Source organism: Jaculus jaculus, chromosome 8 (genome assembly GCF_020740685.1).
Source record: "Jaculus jaculus isolate mJacJac1 chromosome 8, mJacJac1.mat.Y.cur, whole genome shotgun sequence".
Taxonomy (NCBI): Eukaryota; Metazoa; Chordata; class Mammalia; order Rodentia; family Dipodidae; genus Jaculus; species Jaculus jaculus.
In genome coordinates, this window is record NC_059109.1 from 56,651,559 (window position 1) to 56,664,712 (window position 13,154).

The window sequence follows — 13,154 nt, forward strand, 5'->3', positions numbered from 1 at the left end:
TTGTGTTGTCTTTTTTCCCTTTAAAAACTAAGCATGGAATTGTGAGTGGTAATAGTTCCTGGCTTGTAATTTCAGTCAGCTGCCTTGATTCTTCATGATCATTGCATGCCCCAAGCAGAGCCAGCCTCAGGCCTTGAATGAACTATTGCCAAAAGAACTGACATCTCCTGTGCAGCTCTCTTGGATTTGTAGGAAAAATGTCTAGAATAATGTGTGGTTTCCACTCATATTCCCTGATAAGCCATGTGGCTTGGTGACTTTTTTTGGTTGTTGTTGTTGTTATTTTCGAGGCAGGGTCTTGCTCTAGCTCAGGCTGACCTGGAATTCACTATGGAGTCTCAGGGTGGCCTCAAACTCACGGTAATCCTCCTACCTCTGCCTCCCGAGGATTAAAAGCATGTGCCACCACGCCTGATGACTTTTTTGTTTTGTATTCATTTGTATGCACAAGAAAGAGTATTTGAAAGACAGAATGAACGAGTCTGGGCCTCTTGCCCCCACATATGAAATCCAGATGCATGTGCGTCTGGCTTTATGTGGGTACTGGGGAATCAAACCCAAGCTAGTAGGGTGGTTTGCAAGGAAGTGCCTTAAACTACTGAGCCATCACTCTAGTCCTGATGATGTTTGTATTATTAGAGCTGGGCTATCTGATTTGCATCAGAACTTCTTTCAGACAAAAACATTCTTCTAGCCTGGCATGGTGGCATACGCCTTTAATCCTAGCACTGTGAGTTCAAGGCCAGCCTGGTCTACAGTGAGACCCTACTTCAAAAAAAAAAAAAGAGCCAGGCGTGGTGGCGCATGCCTTTAATCCCAGCATTTGGGAGACAGAGGTAGGAGGATCACCTTGAGTTCAAGAACAGCTTGGGGCTACAGACTGAGTTCCAGGTCAGCCTGGGCCACAGTGAGATTCCACCTGACGGGGGGGTGGGGGGGGTGGGGGGGTTGTTTTTTCAAGGTAGGATTTTCTCAATATCGTCCCAGGCTGGCCTCAAACTCATGGTGATCCTCCTACCTCTGCCTCCCAAATACTGGGATTAAAGGTGTGTGTCATGCCTGACAAAAGAAGTTTTAAATGTTTTTCTGTGCCTAGAGGCCAGCATTATAATGGTGTATGTGAACCATAGCCCTGCCTCTAGAAGCTTGAACCCTGCTGAAAGTGAGCAGTAATGACTAGTCCTCAGCATGTTCAGGTAAGCCTGGTGGCCCCAAATGAGCCATAAATTAAGCCTGGTTAAAGCCCTCAAATTTCTTGAATCTAGATGAAAATTCATTATGGTCCTAATGAAGGGGAATTTTCTCCTGGCCTGTGTGTGAGCCTTTTAAGTCACTCCACGGGTTGTGGAGACAAGGCAACTAGTGAGCCATTGAACCAATCATATTCCTTCCTATATATCTATACTAATCCTCTAAGCTAGCAGTTTTCAAAATGTGGCATGTAACTGGTAGGCCTCAGGGTCACCCAGGTGTAGGTAGGGCCCATCTTAAGGTATAATTTATGAGAGATTATGAGAGAGGTCAAAGTTTGAGACTTCAGTTACACATTTTACATCAAATCACTTAGGGTTTGCCATAGGGCCAGCCTCCACGCAGTTGAGACCCTCGTAACTTCAGTTAAGGATACAAATACGAAGACCCGTACTGTGCAAATCCTTTAGAGTAGATGACACAGTATTACCTACGTCTATCCTCTATTGGTTTTGTTCCCTCCTCTATTATGAAGTTTTACTTTTAGAACCCAGTTAGTGAACCCTGTTTTTCCTTTCAAGGTAGGGTCTCACTGTAGCTCAGGCTGACCTGTAATTCACTCTGTAGTCTTAGGGTGGCCTTGAACTCATGACGATCCTCCTACCTCTGCCTCCAGAGTGCTGGGATTAAAGACATGCGCCACTATGCCCGGTTGTGAACCCTGTTTTCTTTACATCACTGGTAGACTTTTAATACCTGACATGAACTATATATAAATAATTACATTAAGAAATAACAAAAGTACTTGTTTAAAAAAAAATTTCTTTTCTTGAGTATCTTTGACCTGTGGTTGAATGCACAGGTGTGGAATGTGCAGATACAGAAGGTTGCCTGTATTCAACTTTCTGACTCTCAGGTCTGATAGGTGGCCCCTCTTGTGAGAGGGAATAATAATCACCTTGTATGTACCCTGTGCATTCAGATTCTCATAGCAGCCTTGCCTCTATGAGCACTGTGCTATTAGGTATGGTAACTTGTGCTGCCATTTACTCAAAATGTTGAACTTCGGGGACACGCTGGTACATATATGTAAATTGAATAACTTGAACCTAGACTATGAGCAGATTTTGTCATCATGGTCCTCAGGTTAATTTATGTTGATGCATGAGTGATGGCACTTAGGCCATACTTAGTGTCATGAAATACATGTAGGCCTTTTATAAAGTTTTTTCCAGTCAAGTCTTAGAGTTATATGAAAATAAGCAGGAGCAAGACATGCTGGTTCACACTTATAATTCTAGCAATTGGAAGACTGAGACAGGAATATTTACAAGTTCAGGACCAGCTTGGACTACATACAGAGTGATACCCTATCTCAAAAGAAAAAAACGGGCTGGAGAGATGGTTTGGTGGTTAAGGCACTTGCCTGCAAAACCTAAGGTCCAGGTTGCACAAGGTGCCACACATGTCTAGATTTCCTTTGTAGTGGCCAGGGGCCCTGGTGCACCTATTCTCCCTCATAGCCCCTCACCCTTTCTAATAAATTTTTTAAAAATGGGCTGGAGAGATGGCTTAGCAGTTAAGGCACTTGCCTGTAAAGCTGAAGGACCCAGGTTTGATTCCCCAGGACCCATGTAAGCCAGATGCATAAGGCGATATGTGTGTCTAGAGTTCATTTGCAGCTGCTGAAGGTCCTGGCATGCCTGCCTCTCTTCCTCTCCCCACCCAAAAAAAAAAAATTAAAGAACCAAAGGCAGGAAAAGGAGAGGTAAGTGGGTGTAGGCGACAGAATGTTAGGTGCGCATGAAGATGATAACCGTGGAAACAGCCAGCATGTATGAAAGTGAAATAGCAAATGTTACCAAAAAGCTAACCAGAAAAATAAGTTCAATTTTTTTAAGACATTTGAGGAGCTGAGAGATGACTCAGCAGTTAAAGATGCTTGCCTGCAAAGCCTAGAAACCTGGGTTTGATCCCCTAGTACCCACATTCACAAAGCCAGATGCACACAGAGGTATATCCATCTGGAGTTTGATTGCAAAGGCTGAGGCCCTGGCGTGCCCATTCTCTCTTTTATTTCTCAGCTTGCAAATAATCCTCCCCCCCCCCCCCCCCCCGCCCAGGTAGGGTCTCACTTTAGCCCAGGCCGACCTGAAATTCACGATGTAGTCTCAGGGTGGCCTTGAACTCTCAAAAATCCTCCTGCTTCCTAATGCTGGGACTAAAGGCATGCACTATCACACCCAGCTAAAATGTTTTTTAAGAAGCTTATAATTTTACTTATTTGAGAGAGAGAGGGCCTCCAGCCACTGCTAACAAACTCCAGACACATGCCACACCTTGTGCATCTGGCTTACATGTGGGTCCTGGGGCATTGAACCTGGGTCCTTTGGCTTTGCAGGCAAGTGCCTTAACCACTAAGCCATCTCTCCTGCCCTAATTTTTTTTTTAAATTTGATCAATAATATATAATTTAGCTGGGTGTGGTGCCATATGCCTTTAATCCCAGGACTCAGGAGGCAGAGCATCACCATGAGTTGGAGGCCCCCCTGAGACTAGTGAATTCCAGGTCAGCCTGGATTAGAGTGAAACCATACCTCAAAAGACCACAAAATACATATATAAATAATTTAATCTGAGGTAAGAGAAAATATCCTTAAAACAGAAAAATACGTGTTGCCCGGGTCCAGAATTTTTCCCTTCTGACCAGTCTTGATCCACATAAGAGTTTCCTGTCCCAGTGTTACAAAGCAACAGAACTAGATAGAACTTCTCACCCCTGCTATTCTACTGAACATGGACACACTTCAGAACTCAGACAGGCTAAGGCACCATAAAACGTTTGCTCTCCGTCCCATCCTAGACTAGAACAGCACCTCACTGCTCTAGACAGTTGTCCCTAGTAGGTTTATAAGCAGGGTGGAAACCAGGCATGGCTCCTGCATTTGGGATACTGAGGCACTGGTGTTGCCACAGTTCAAGGCTAAACTGGGTTTTAATCCTCTCCCCCTTCAGAGCTTGCTCTTAAACACTGAAACCCTTTTTGCCTTGTCTGCCTGCAGCCAGCATCTATCTACCCCCACGGCTCTGACCCACACCTGTCCCATTTGACTGAGCACTATGTCACCTGGTCCTCATGGCAGCACTCGGTACTCCTGGCTGGCAGGGACCCAGGGACAAGGGGAGCAAATAGGAACAGTGAAGCATTATGCAAATAGTCAAGGAGAATGGATTCTGAATCTGTTCTGGTTTATGCACTTTTTCTGGTTGGGTTCTTCCTGCCATTCCACCGCACAGAGATGAGGGCTGGAGGTAGATCCAGAGCAGCCTTGGCCAGTGTGTCCATGCCAGCCAGGCACCTTGCCAAACAGCTGCGCATCCTGGTCCTCGAGCAGCTCATGTGCCACCAAGTCCCAGAGATAGGAAACAAAGGTGAGTCCAGCTTCATTCTCCGGATAGCCAGGGTCAGTGACTCAGGTTGCTCACTCTTCAGAAGGTGCCAGAGGTGACAAGTACTGGCCGGGCTTTGATGACAACCCTAGGCCAGCGTCTGCAGGCCACCTCAGGCTGCCTAAGCTTTTCTGGCCTCAAACAGCAGCCACAGTTTCTCTGGGAGGTTGCGGGCCTGTAGTTCAGCAGCAGCTTCTCCATGGCCCAACACTAACTCCCGAGGAAGGAAGCCAACTTGGCCACAACCAGTGGCTGCTGTTTGAGAAAGGAGCTCAGGAGGTGAGGGGGGAAGCCTGGTGCACCCAGTTCTACCTGAAAGCACAGAGGAAACTGAAGTTGCAAATAGACCACCCAGTCCCAAGCAGTCAGTGGCTGGCGACTGGAAGAGTCAGGCCTCATGGTCTGGCTGCTGACCTGAGCACTAGCTGTCACCTCCCAACACCGGTTTGAGTGAGGAGCATGAGGGTGAAGAGCAACAAAACGGACAACTGGGGATTCTGCTCTGCTGCGGCATTTTACCTTGTAGCAATTCAGCTGTCCTCCGAGGCTGTGGGTCAGCCACGGGACGTAGGGTGCTAGGTGCTCCAGAAAGGCTGACAGCCTCACTCCTCCCCCTCTGCTTTCACTTATATGAGCCCAGGACCCTGAAACTGGCTCTTAGCCAAAAGGCCTGGCCACTGAAGCATGCTGTGCAGCCGGACAGAAAGATCCAAGGTATCCCATGACAGGGCTCAAGGGTCACATCACCTGGGCCAGGAAGATGACTCTGGTGACTTCTCTCCCTTCCACGGTGACAGGCTGCAGGACCCAGGCACTGGGCAGGATCTCCCCTCGGACCATTTTTCGGCTAGGTCTTGGCATGGAGGTGTCATAGACAGACTGGGCTGCCATGATAGATAGGTGCCCCTAGTGACATAAAATGTAATGACAAAATGGACAGAAGCCAGGCATGGTGGTGCATACCTTTAATACCAATACTCAAGAGAGGAAAAGGTAGGGTCACTGAGAGTTTGAGGCTAGCCAGCAACTACAGAGTGAGTCCCGGGTCAGCCTGGGCTAAGGTAGGACCCTACTGAGAATGCACACGTGTACACACAGACTATGTTTCAGTGTGGTCAGGATGGTAAAAGATAACCCTGCCAGCCTCTGAGCCACCCTACCCTGGCCTCAGTGTCAGTTCTCTCCTCAGAAGCCCCAGTGCCCACTGACTGATTCTCACAACACTATGCCCAAGTTCAGCCCATAACATTTTTACCACTAGAAGGTAGGCACCTCTTTGGCTTCCACGCAGACACAGCAGAAATCCCGCAGCTGCTTCAGCGCACACAGCGTGGTGTCGCACACCAAGTACACTGGAAGGGCAGGGACAGATTTAGTCGTAAATCTTTATACCCAGAGCCCCTTCCCCCCCCCCCCCCTTCTGTGTCTCGACACAACATAATCTTGGCTAGCAATCCGGAGGTAAGTAACCTTGAGTACCGGGCCTCCCGGCAGGGCTGCCTCCAGCCGTCTCCCGCTGACCCCTGGCCAAGCCCCTCCGTGCGCTCACCCAGGCTGATGCTGTTGCTCACTCGCTGATGCAGCCTCGCCGTCTGGATGGGCTTGTGGTAGAGCGGCCAGAGCGTGGGGTCGCTCACGGCTGCCCACACGTGCGCCAGCGGCTGGGATACCACGCCAGCGCCCAGGAAGCCGTGGCGAGTGGAAGAGAATTCCTTGTAGTAAAGCTGCACCTCCTGCTCCTCGCCCCGATAGCTGTGCAAGGTGGAGGCAAAAAAAAAAACGGGGGGGGGGGGCGGGCTCTGGAGTCACGAGGCAGCAGCCAGGGCTAGGCGCTCTGGGAAGGCAGGGTGGGTGGGGAAGGGGAGGCGGAGGAGACAAGCATGGCCGCCGCAGAAGAACTCACGTCCAGCCGGCTGCTGCCCGGCGGCTGAAGAGGTTGTGTAGATTATCGGAACAAGCAGCCATCACCTGGGGACACAGGGGAGGGTAAAAATGAAGCCTAGCTATCATTTACTAAATGCCTTGTTTTATCTTATTTTTTTTTTTCCAAGGTTGAGTCTCCCTGAGGCTGACCTAGCATTCATTATGGAGTCTCAGGGTGGCCTCAAACTCACGGCAATCCTCCTCCCGAGTACTGGGGTTAAAGGCATGCACCACCACGCCTGGCTTTTTTTAAATGTCTTGTTTTAATTTTTTTTTTCTTTTGATTTGACAAAGAGAGAAAGCATCGGCGTGCCAGGGCCTCCTGCCACACTGCAAATGAACTCCAGACGCATGCACCATTTTGTGTGTCTGGCTTTATGTGGTTCTGGGGAATTGAACCCAGGCAGTCAGGCTTTGTAATAAAGTGCCTTTAACCACTGAGCCATCTCTCCAGTCCCTAAACGTCCCTTTCTCAAGATGGCCACTGACAAAGCCCCTATGTCTTGGTAGTTCTAATCTGCCTAGTACCTTTCTCTCCTTGTGAAGCAGAAGTCTGGCTATAGCAATAGGGCAAGGAGCTTGGATAGGAGCAGTGACTCACGTCGGCCATGGATGTGTCCACAATGTGCTTGGCCAAATCCTTGTAGGAGGATGTCCCCAAGCTGGACAGGCTGGATGGAAAACAGCAGTCATAGCCTAGGGAGGATCTCTGGCCTACAACAAAGGAGGCTTGTGACAGTCCTGAACAGTGACAGCCCTCCTACGGGGCCAGACAGAGACCCAAAACCCCCAGGCCAGTCATGTCTATGATTTAGCAGGCATCAGCCTGAGTGCCCACATCTCTCTGTCTGGCACTCCAACTCACCGCAGGCTAAGTTCTTCCAGGCAGACCCTTCCAGGTAGAGCTGACTGCTCCTCACTGCAGAGCGGCCCGGCCAGTCCCCTGTCCAAGTGTCTGTGGTACCTGGCACTTGTGAGTCCCCCTACAGAACAGACAATGTTCAGGCCCTGGAGCCAGAAAACAGGCACAGGAACCTCTTTGAACTGTGCCAAACAGCTTCCACTGTGACACTCAACTGTGATCTCTGGCATATCAGAAGGCTGGATGCCCCCAGGAGGTCATGGCAATAGAAACCAGTCAGCTGTCCCTCTCTTCAGACCACAGGCTAAATAAAGAGTTGCTTGTAGATGAGTTCCAACAGCGATCAGGACAATGGCCTGAGCACAGGGTGTCTGGCTGGCCTGCTGACCTCAAGGGGGAAGGGAGTAGGAGGCCACCTGCACAGAGGTGACAGCGGGAGAAAGGCCACGTTGGGGGGGTTTAGTGTGGACAATAGAGTCAAAGTGGAGGCACACTAGTAAGTAAAGGGAATGTGCTCCGGCTACCTCTGTCAGCATCTCCTATCACTTCTCTGAAGGAACCAAGAAGCGGTGACCCCTAACATTTCTGCTGTCTTCCTCACCTCCACACCTCGCAGCAACAGACAAGTCCTGCATCAGCTTTAGAGGTTGGCCTTCCCTGCTAGGAACTTTCTTCTCTTCTTTCTCTACATGCCTCTACCTCACCCTCTTCACTGGACACTTCAACTAGCATTTAAACATGCAAAAGTTTCTCTCCCGAATATGAGCGTGCCAGGGCCTGTAGCCATTGCAGATGAACTCCAGATACATGCGCCACCTTGTGCATCTGGTTTTACTTGGCATGATTCAGGTGTCCCCTACAAGCTCAGGTATTCTGAATGCTAGGTTCCCAGCTGATGGAGAATTGGAAATTAATGCCTCCTAGATGCAGTGTATTTGGGGGGGGGAGCTTATGGGTGTTACAGCCTGTTTTCTCTTGCCAGTGTTTGGCACACTTTCCTGTTGCCATTGTCCACTTGATGTTGGCTAGGGGACGATGTCCAACCTCTGCTTATGCCATTTTTTTCTCCTGCCATCATGGAGCTTCCCCTCAAGTCTGTAAGCCAAAGTAAATCCTTTTATTTTCCCACACACAAAAAAAAATCTCTCCCAAGATGGGTGTGGTGACACACGCCTTTAATCCCAGCACTTGGAAGGCAAAAGTAGGAGGACGCCTTGAGTTCAAAGCCACCCTGAGAGTATATAGTGAATTCTAGGTCAGCCTGGGCTAGAACAAGACCTTACCTTGAAAAACAAAAACAAATAAACAAACAAAAAAAAACCTGAAATAATAAGAATCACCCAGCATAGTTGTGCATGCCTTTGATCCCAGCACTCAGGAGGCAGAGGTAGAAGGATCACCATGAGTCTGAGGTCAGCCTGGGACTATAGGTAAGTCCCAGGACAGCATGGGCTAGAGTGAGACCCTACCTTGAAAAAAAACAAAGAAAAATAATAATCTAGTGCCAAAGTGCTAACATCTAGAATGACATGAGGATGCACACTCTCACCTACTGGGGACACCAGCTGATGCCATAGGAAAGAGCAAGCCCCGCAGGTGGTAAGGTCACCTGAAGTGAGTATTGTGATGGGCCATCCAGCACGGCAGCGGCATGGATTTGCTGAGCATGCAAAATGTGACTCTCATGACTTAAGAACCAAAACTGTGGCCCAGTACTTTCCTGCTCCTCCACAAAGGCAAACCAGACCAGTAGATGTATAGCTGCCCATTGAGACCAGTGACTGCCATAGAATGCAATGGTCAGGATGAAACCTTGCAGTCTCCAAAGGCCTGGGACAGGAGTATAGCAAGAGAAGCAACCAAGCCCAGCCCCTACCCCCACCTCATGGCTGGAGCCTCCTTCCTAGGAGGTGAAGGCTGGAGTCCAGGAGGCCTGTGGTATATATGGAGGTGAGCCTGGCTATCAGGCAGTCTGATAACCCTCACAGACTTACAGCCTAAATAGATAAGGAACCTTGAATCCGCAGGGTAGCCTGTCTTTGGAAAAAGATTCAAACGAAAATAGCATGCTGCTTCATATTCCAGTCATCCTCCAGGGTGCTAAAGATAGGACCATCTGGGCAGAGGACATCTGTTTGAATGTGGACGCCTCTAGGGATCAGAACTCTTCTGTGCTCTCATCTCTGGAGGCCCAGAAAGGCCCCTGCACTAGCTCAAAGGGAGGCTACCTTGGGAAAAAAATTAAAAAACTAAAAAGAAAAGAAAGATAATAAAATGGCAAGAAATTACTATGGAAATTCCTCAAAAAAAAAAGAAAAAACTAAAACTAGGGAGGGCTGGAGAGATGGATGGCTCAGCAGTTTAAGGCACTTGCAAAGTCTGCAGGCCCAGGTTCAATTCCCCTGTACCCACGTAACACCAAAGGCACAAGGTGGTACATATGTCTGGAGTTTCTTTGCAGTAGCAGAAGTGGCACACCCATTCTCACACACACACACACACACACACACACACACACACAGACACACACACATTCTCTCAAATTATGTATATTGTTTTTAGGGTTTTTTTTTGAGGTAGGGTCTTACTCTAGTGCAAGCTGACCTGGAATTCACTCTACAGAGTCCCAGGTGGCCTTGAATTCATGGCAATCCTCCTACCTGTGCCTCCTGAGTGCTGGGAATAAAAGTGTGTACCACCATGCTTGCTTAGGATAGCTTTGTGACTCTGACACCTTTGTTGACTTCTTTGTGACCCATGCAAGAATGAAGGTGGTCCTCTTACCTCCGCCTCTCACCTACCAGGATTAAAGGCAGGAGTCACCACAACCAGCCTCAAATAAATATTTTTATTTATTTATTTACTTGACAGAGAAAAAGGGAGAGAGAGAGAATAGGCACGTCAGGGCTTCCAGCCACTGCAAATGAACGTGTGTGCCCCTTTGTGCAGCTGGCTAACGTGGGTCCTGGGGAATCGAACCTGGGTCCTTTGGCTTTGCAGGCAAAGGCCTTAGCCACTAAGCCATCCATCCAGCCCACAAATAAATATTTTTAAAATATATTAGAGGCTGAAGAGATGGCTTAGTGGCCTTTGCCCGTGAAGCCTAAGAACCCAGGTTCGATTCCCTAGTACCTACATAAGCTAGATGCACAAGGTGGCTCATACATCTAGAATTTGTTTGCAGTGGCTAGAGGACCTGTTATGCCCATTATCTTTCTATCTGCCTTTCTCTTTCTCTCTTTCAAATAAATAAATTTTTTTTTAAAAAAGGGTGGGAGGGATGGCTTAGGGGTCAAGGCGTTTGCCTGTAAAGCCAAAGGACCCAGGTTTGATTCTTTAGGACCCACTTTAGCCAGATGCAACAAAGTGACACATGTGTCTGGAGTTTGTTTGCAGTGGCTGGAGGTCCTGGCACACCCATTCTCTCTCTGTCTAATAAATAAAATAAATATTTTTAAAAGTAAAAAAAATAAGGCCGGGCATGGTGGCTCATGCCTTTAATCCCAGCACTCAGGAGGCAGGGGTAGGAGGATCACCATGAGTTCAAGGCCACCCTGAGACTATATAGTGAATTCCAGGTTAGCCTGAGCTAGAGTGAAACCCTACCTCCAAAAACAAACAAAGAAACAAAAAAACTAAAATGAGACCAACCACATGAGTCAGCAGTCCTGGGTTCATCTCTGAAGGAGCGTGAGTCAGCATACTTGAGAGGGACTTGCACATCCACGTCCAGTGCTGCACTAGTCACAGCAGCCAAGACAGGGAACCAGCAGAGGTGACAATCCCACACGTGTCCCCGCATGTGTCTGGAATTTGCTAGAGGCCCTGGCATGCCTACCTAGTCTTTCTCTACCTGCCTCTTTCTTTTTCTCTCTCTCATAAATAAAACAAAAATATTTATAAACATCATTTTGGGAAGTAACATCATCAAATAATCAGACTAGAAAGGGCCAGATTTTTCTATACATCCTCATGCCAGTCACCCAATCTCACTCAATATGTTCCATTTACATGGGTCCTCACTAACTTGTTTAAACTCTCCCTCAAGGCCTCCCTTGCTGGGTCACATCTCCCTAAGCTCTCTCTTCATCCTCCAGTCTCATGAGATGCTGAACCTTTGGATCTGGACACAGTACCTGACCTGCTACCTTAGCATCCCTTCTCCAGGGAACACTGCAACAACCATCATCAAGTGCTTAGCATTTATCCCTTGAGCACTCTTAAGGACAGGAGCAGTTTTTCTTATTCCCATATTCTAAAATAGTGCCTTGAAAATAAACACGTGAGTGAATGAATAAAGAGGGGGAAGGAAGAACTGAAGTTCAAGACACACGAGCAATACTGTCAACAGTGGCTTTGGTGGGGCAGAAGGTCCTATAAACTCATCTCCATGGTTCAAGGTACCCGGCTTGTTCCCAATATCCGCCTACTCACCAGATCCTCTGGGCACGGGAGGTGGCCTGACAAGGCTGGGTTACTGTTGTAACCAGAGGTGACACCGGAAGAGAGGCTTCCATTGGAGCTGGCACACAGGGAGCTGGAGTGGGCCAGGGTTTGCAGTTTTTCCTGTTCCTGGAAAGAAGAAAGCATCAACCAGATTCTGGTGATCCACCTCACTGCCCAGGGGCCTCCTGCTGTGGCCTCCCACCTCACTTCCCCAAAGGCATCATTCCTCGTGGTTTTCCAGTCCGGGACCAGCCTCTGGCCTGGGGACAAGAGCTGCTCTGAGGGTTTAAAGGGAGCATGAGCCCAGCTCTGAGGTGGTGAAAGAGGTCCCACACACTCCTCCCCGCGAAACTCTAGTCTCAAAGACACCCGAGTGGAAGCTGTCCCAGTCAGGTCTGGCCCCGGCTCCAAGACCTTCCAGAAGGTGGAGGCGCGCGCCATTCCCCACCCTCAGCAGCTGGCAGAGGATCTGCTGATGGATTCTCAGCTTCTCTTGCTTAGTCCGCTCCCGCAGCCGGTCTCGTGCCTGTGCGATCTCTACCTTGGCCTTTTCACGGGCCTGCTGATAATCTTTCAGTATCAGCTCAATGCTAGAGGGCTGACGAGCAGACCTGGACGCTGGCTCTGGGCTCCTAGATAAGACCACAGGGAGAAAAGATACCTTGCAACATGACAGGGAGTGAGAGCACTGGCTTGCCCACCCCAGCTGGCTCAACACGACCTTCTTTTAAAAGTGCTTTGTTGTAAACCGGGCATGGTGGTGCATGCCTTTAATCCCAGCACTTGGGAGGCAGAGGTAGGAGGACCGCCATGAGTTTGAGGCCACCCTGAGAATACAGAGTGAATTCCAGGTCAGCCTGGACTACAGCGAGACCCTACCTTGAAAAAAAAAAGTGCTTTGTTGTGGGGCTGGAGAAATGGCTTAGCGGTTAAGGCGCATGCCTGTGAAGCCTAAGGACCCTGGGTTGATTCTCCAGGACCCAATGTAAGCCAGATGTACATACTGGCGCATGCATCTGGACTTCGCAGTGGCTAGAGGTCCTGGCACACCCATTCTCACTCTCTCCTGCTCTCTGTCCCTAATAAGTAAATAAAATCTTTAAAAAAAAATTAAAAGTGCTTTATTGGGCTGGAGAGATGCCTTAACAGTTAAGGGCACTTGCCTGCAAAGCCAAAGTATCCAGGTTCAATTCCCCAGGACCCACATAAGCCAGATGCACAAGGTAGTGCATGTGTCTGGAGTTTGTTTGCAGTGGCTGGAGGCCCTGGCATGCCCATTCTC

General features: G+C 48.8%; 1 protein-coding gene across 1 annotated transcript in view; it reads right to left on the reverse strand.

Annotated features, from left to right (window-relative positions):
- Positions 1-3,805: 3,805 nt before the first annotated feature.
- Stard9 (StAR related lipid transfer domain containing 9) overlaps positions 3,806-13,154 on the reverse strand; it is a 130,196-nt gene continuing 120,847 nt past the window's right edge. Inside the window, exons 25-33 of the mRNA XM_045155984.1 lie at positions 12,321-12,504; positions 11,861-11,998; positions 7,430-7,547; positions 7,166-7,278; positions 6,545-6,609; positions 6,191-6,393; positions 5,914-5,993; positions 5,389-5,547; positions 3,806-4,953 (exon numbers count right to left, since the gene is read on the reverse strand). Coding sequence (XP_045011919.1) covers positions 4,852-4,953; positions 5,389-5,547; positions 5,914-5,993; positions 6,191-6,393; positions 6,545-6,609; positions 7,166-7,278; positions 7,430-7,547; positions 11,861-11,998; positions 12,321-12,504 — 1,162 coding nt within the window. The 3' untranslated portion in view covers positions 3,806-4,851. The remainder of the gene's footprint in view (positions 4,954-5,388; positions 5,548-5,913; positions 5,994-6,190; positions 6,394-6,544; positions 6,610-7,165; positions 7,279-7,429; positions 7,548-11,860; positions 11,999-12,320; positions 12,505-13,154) is intronic.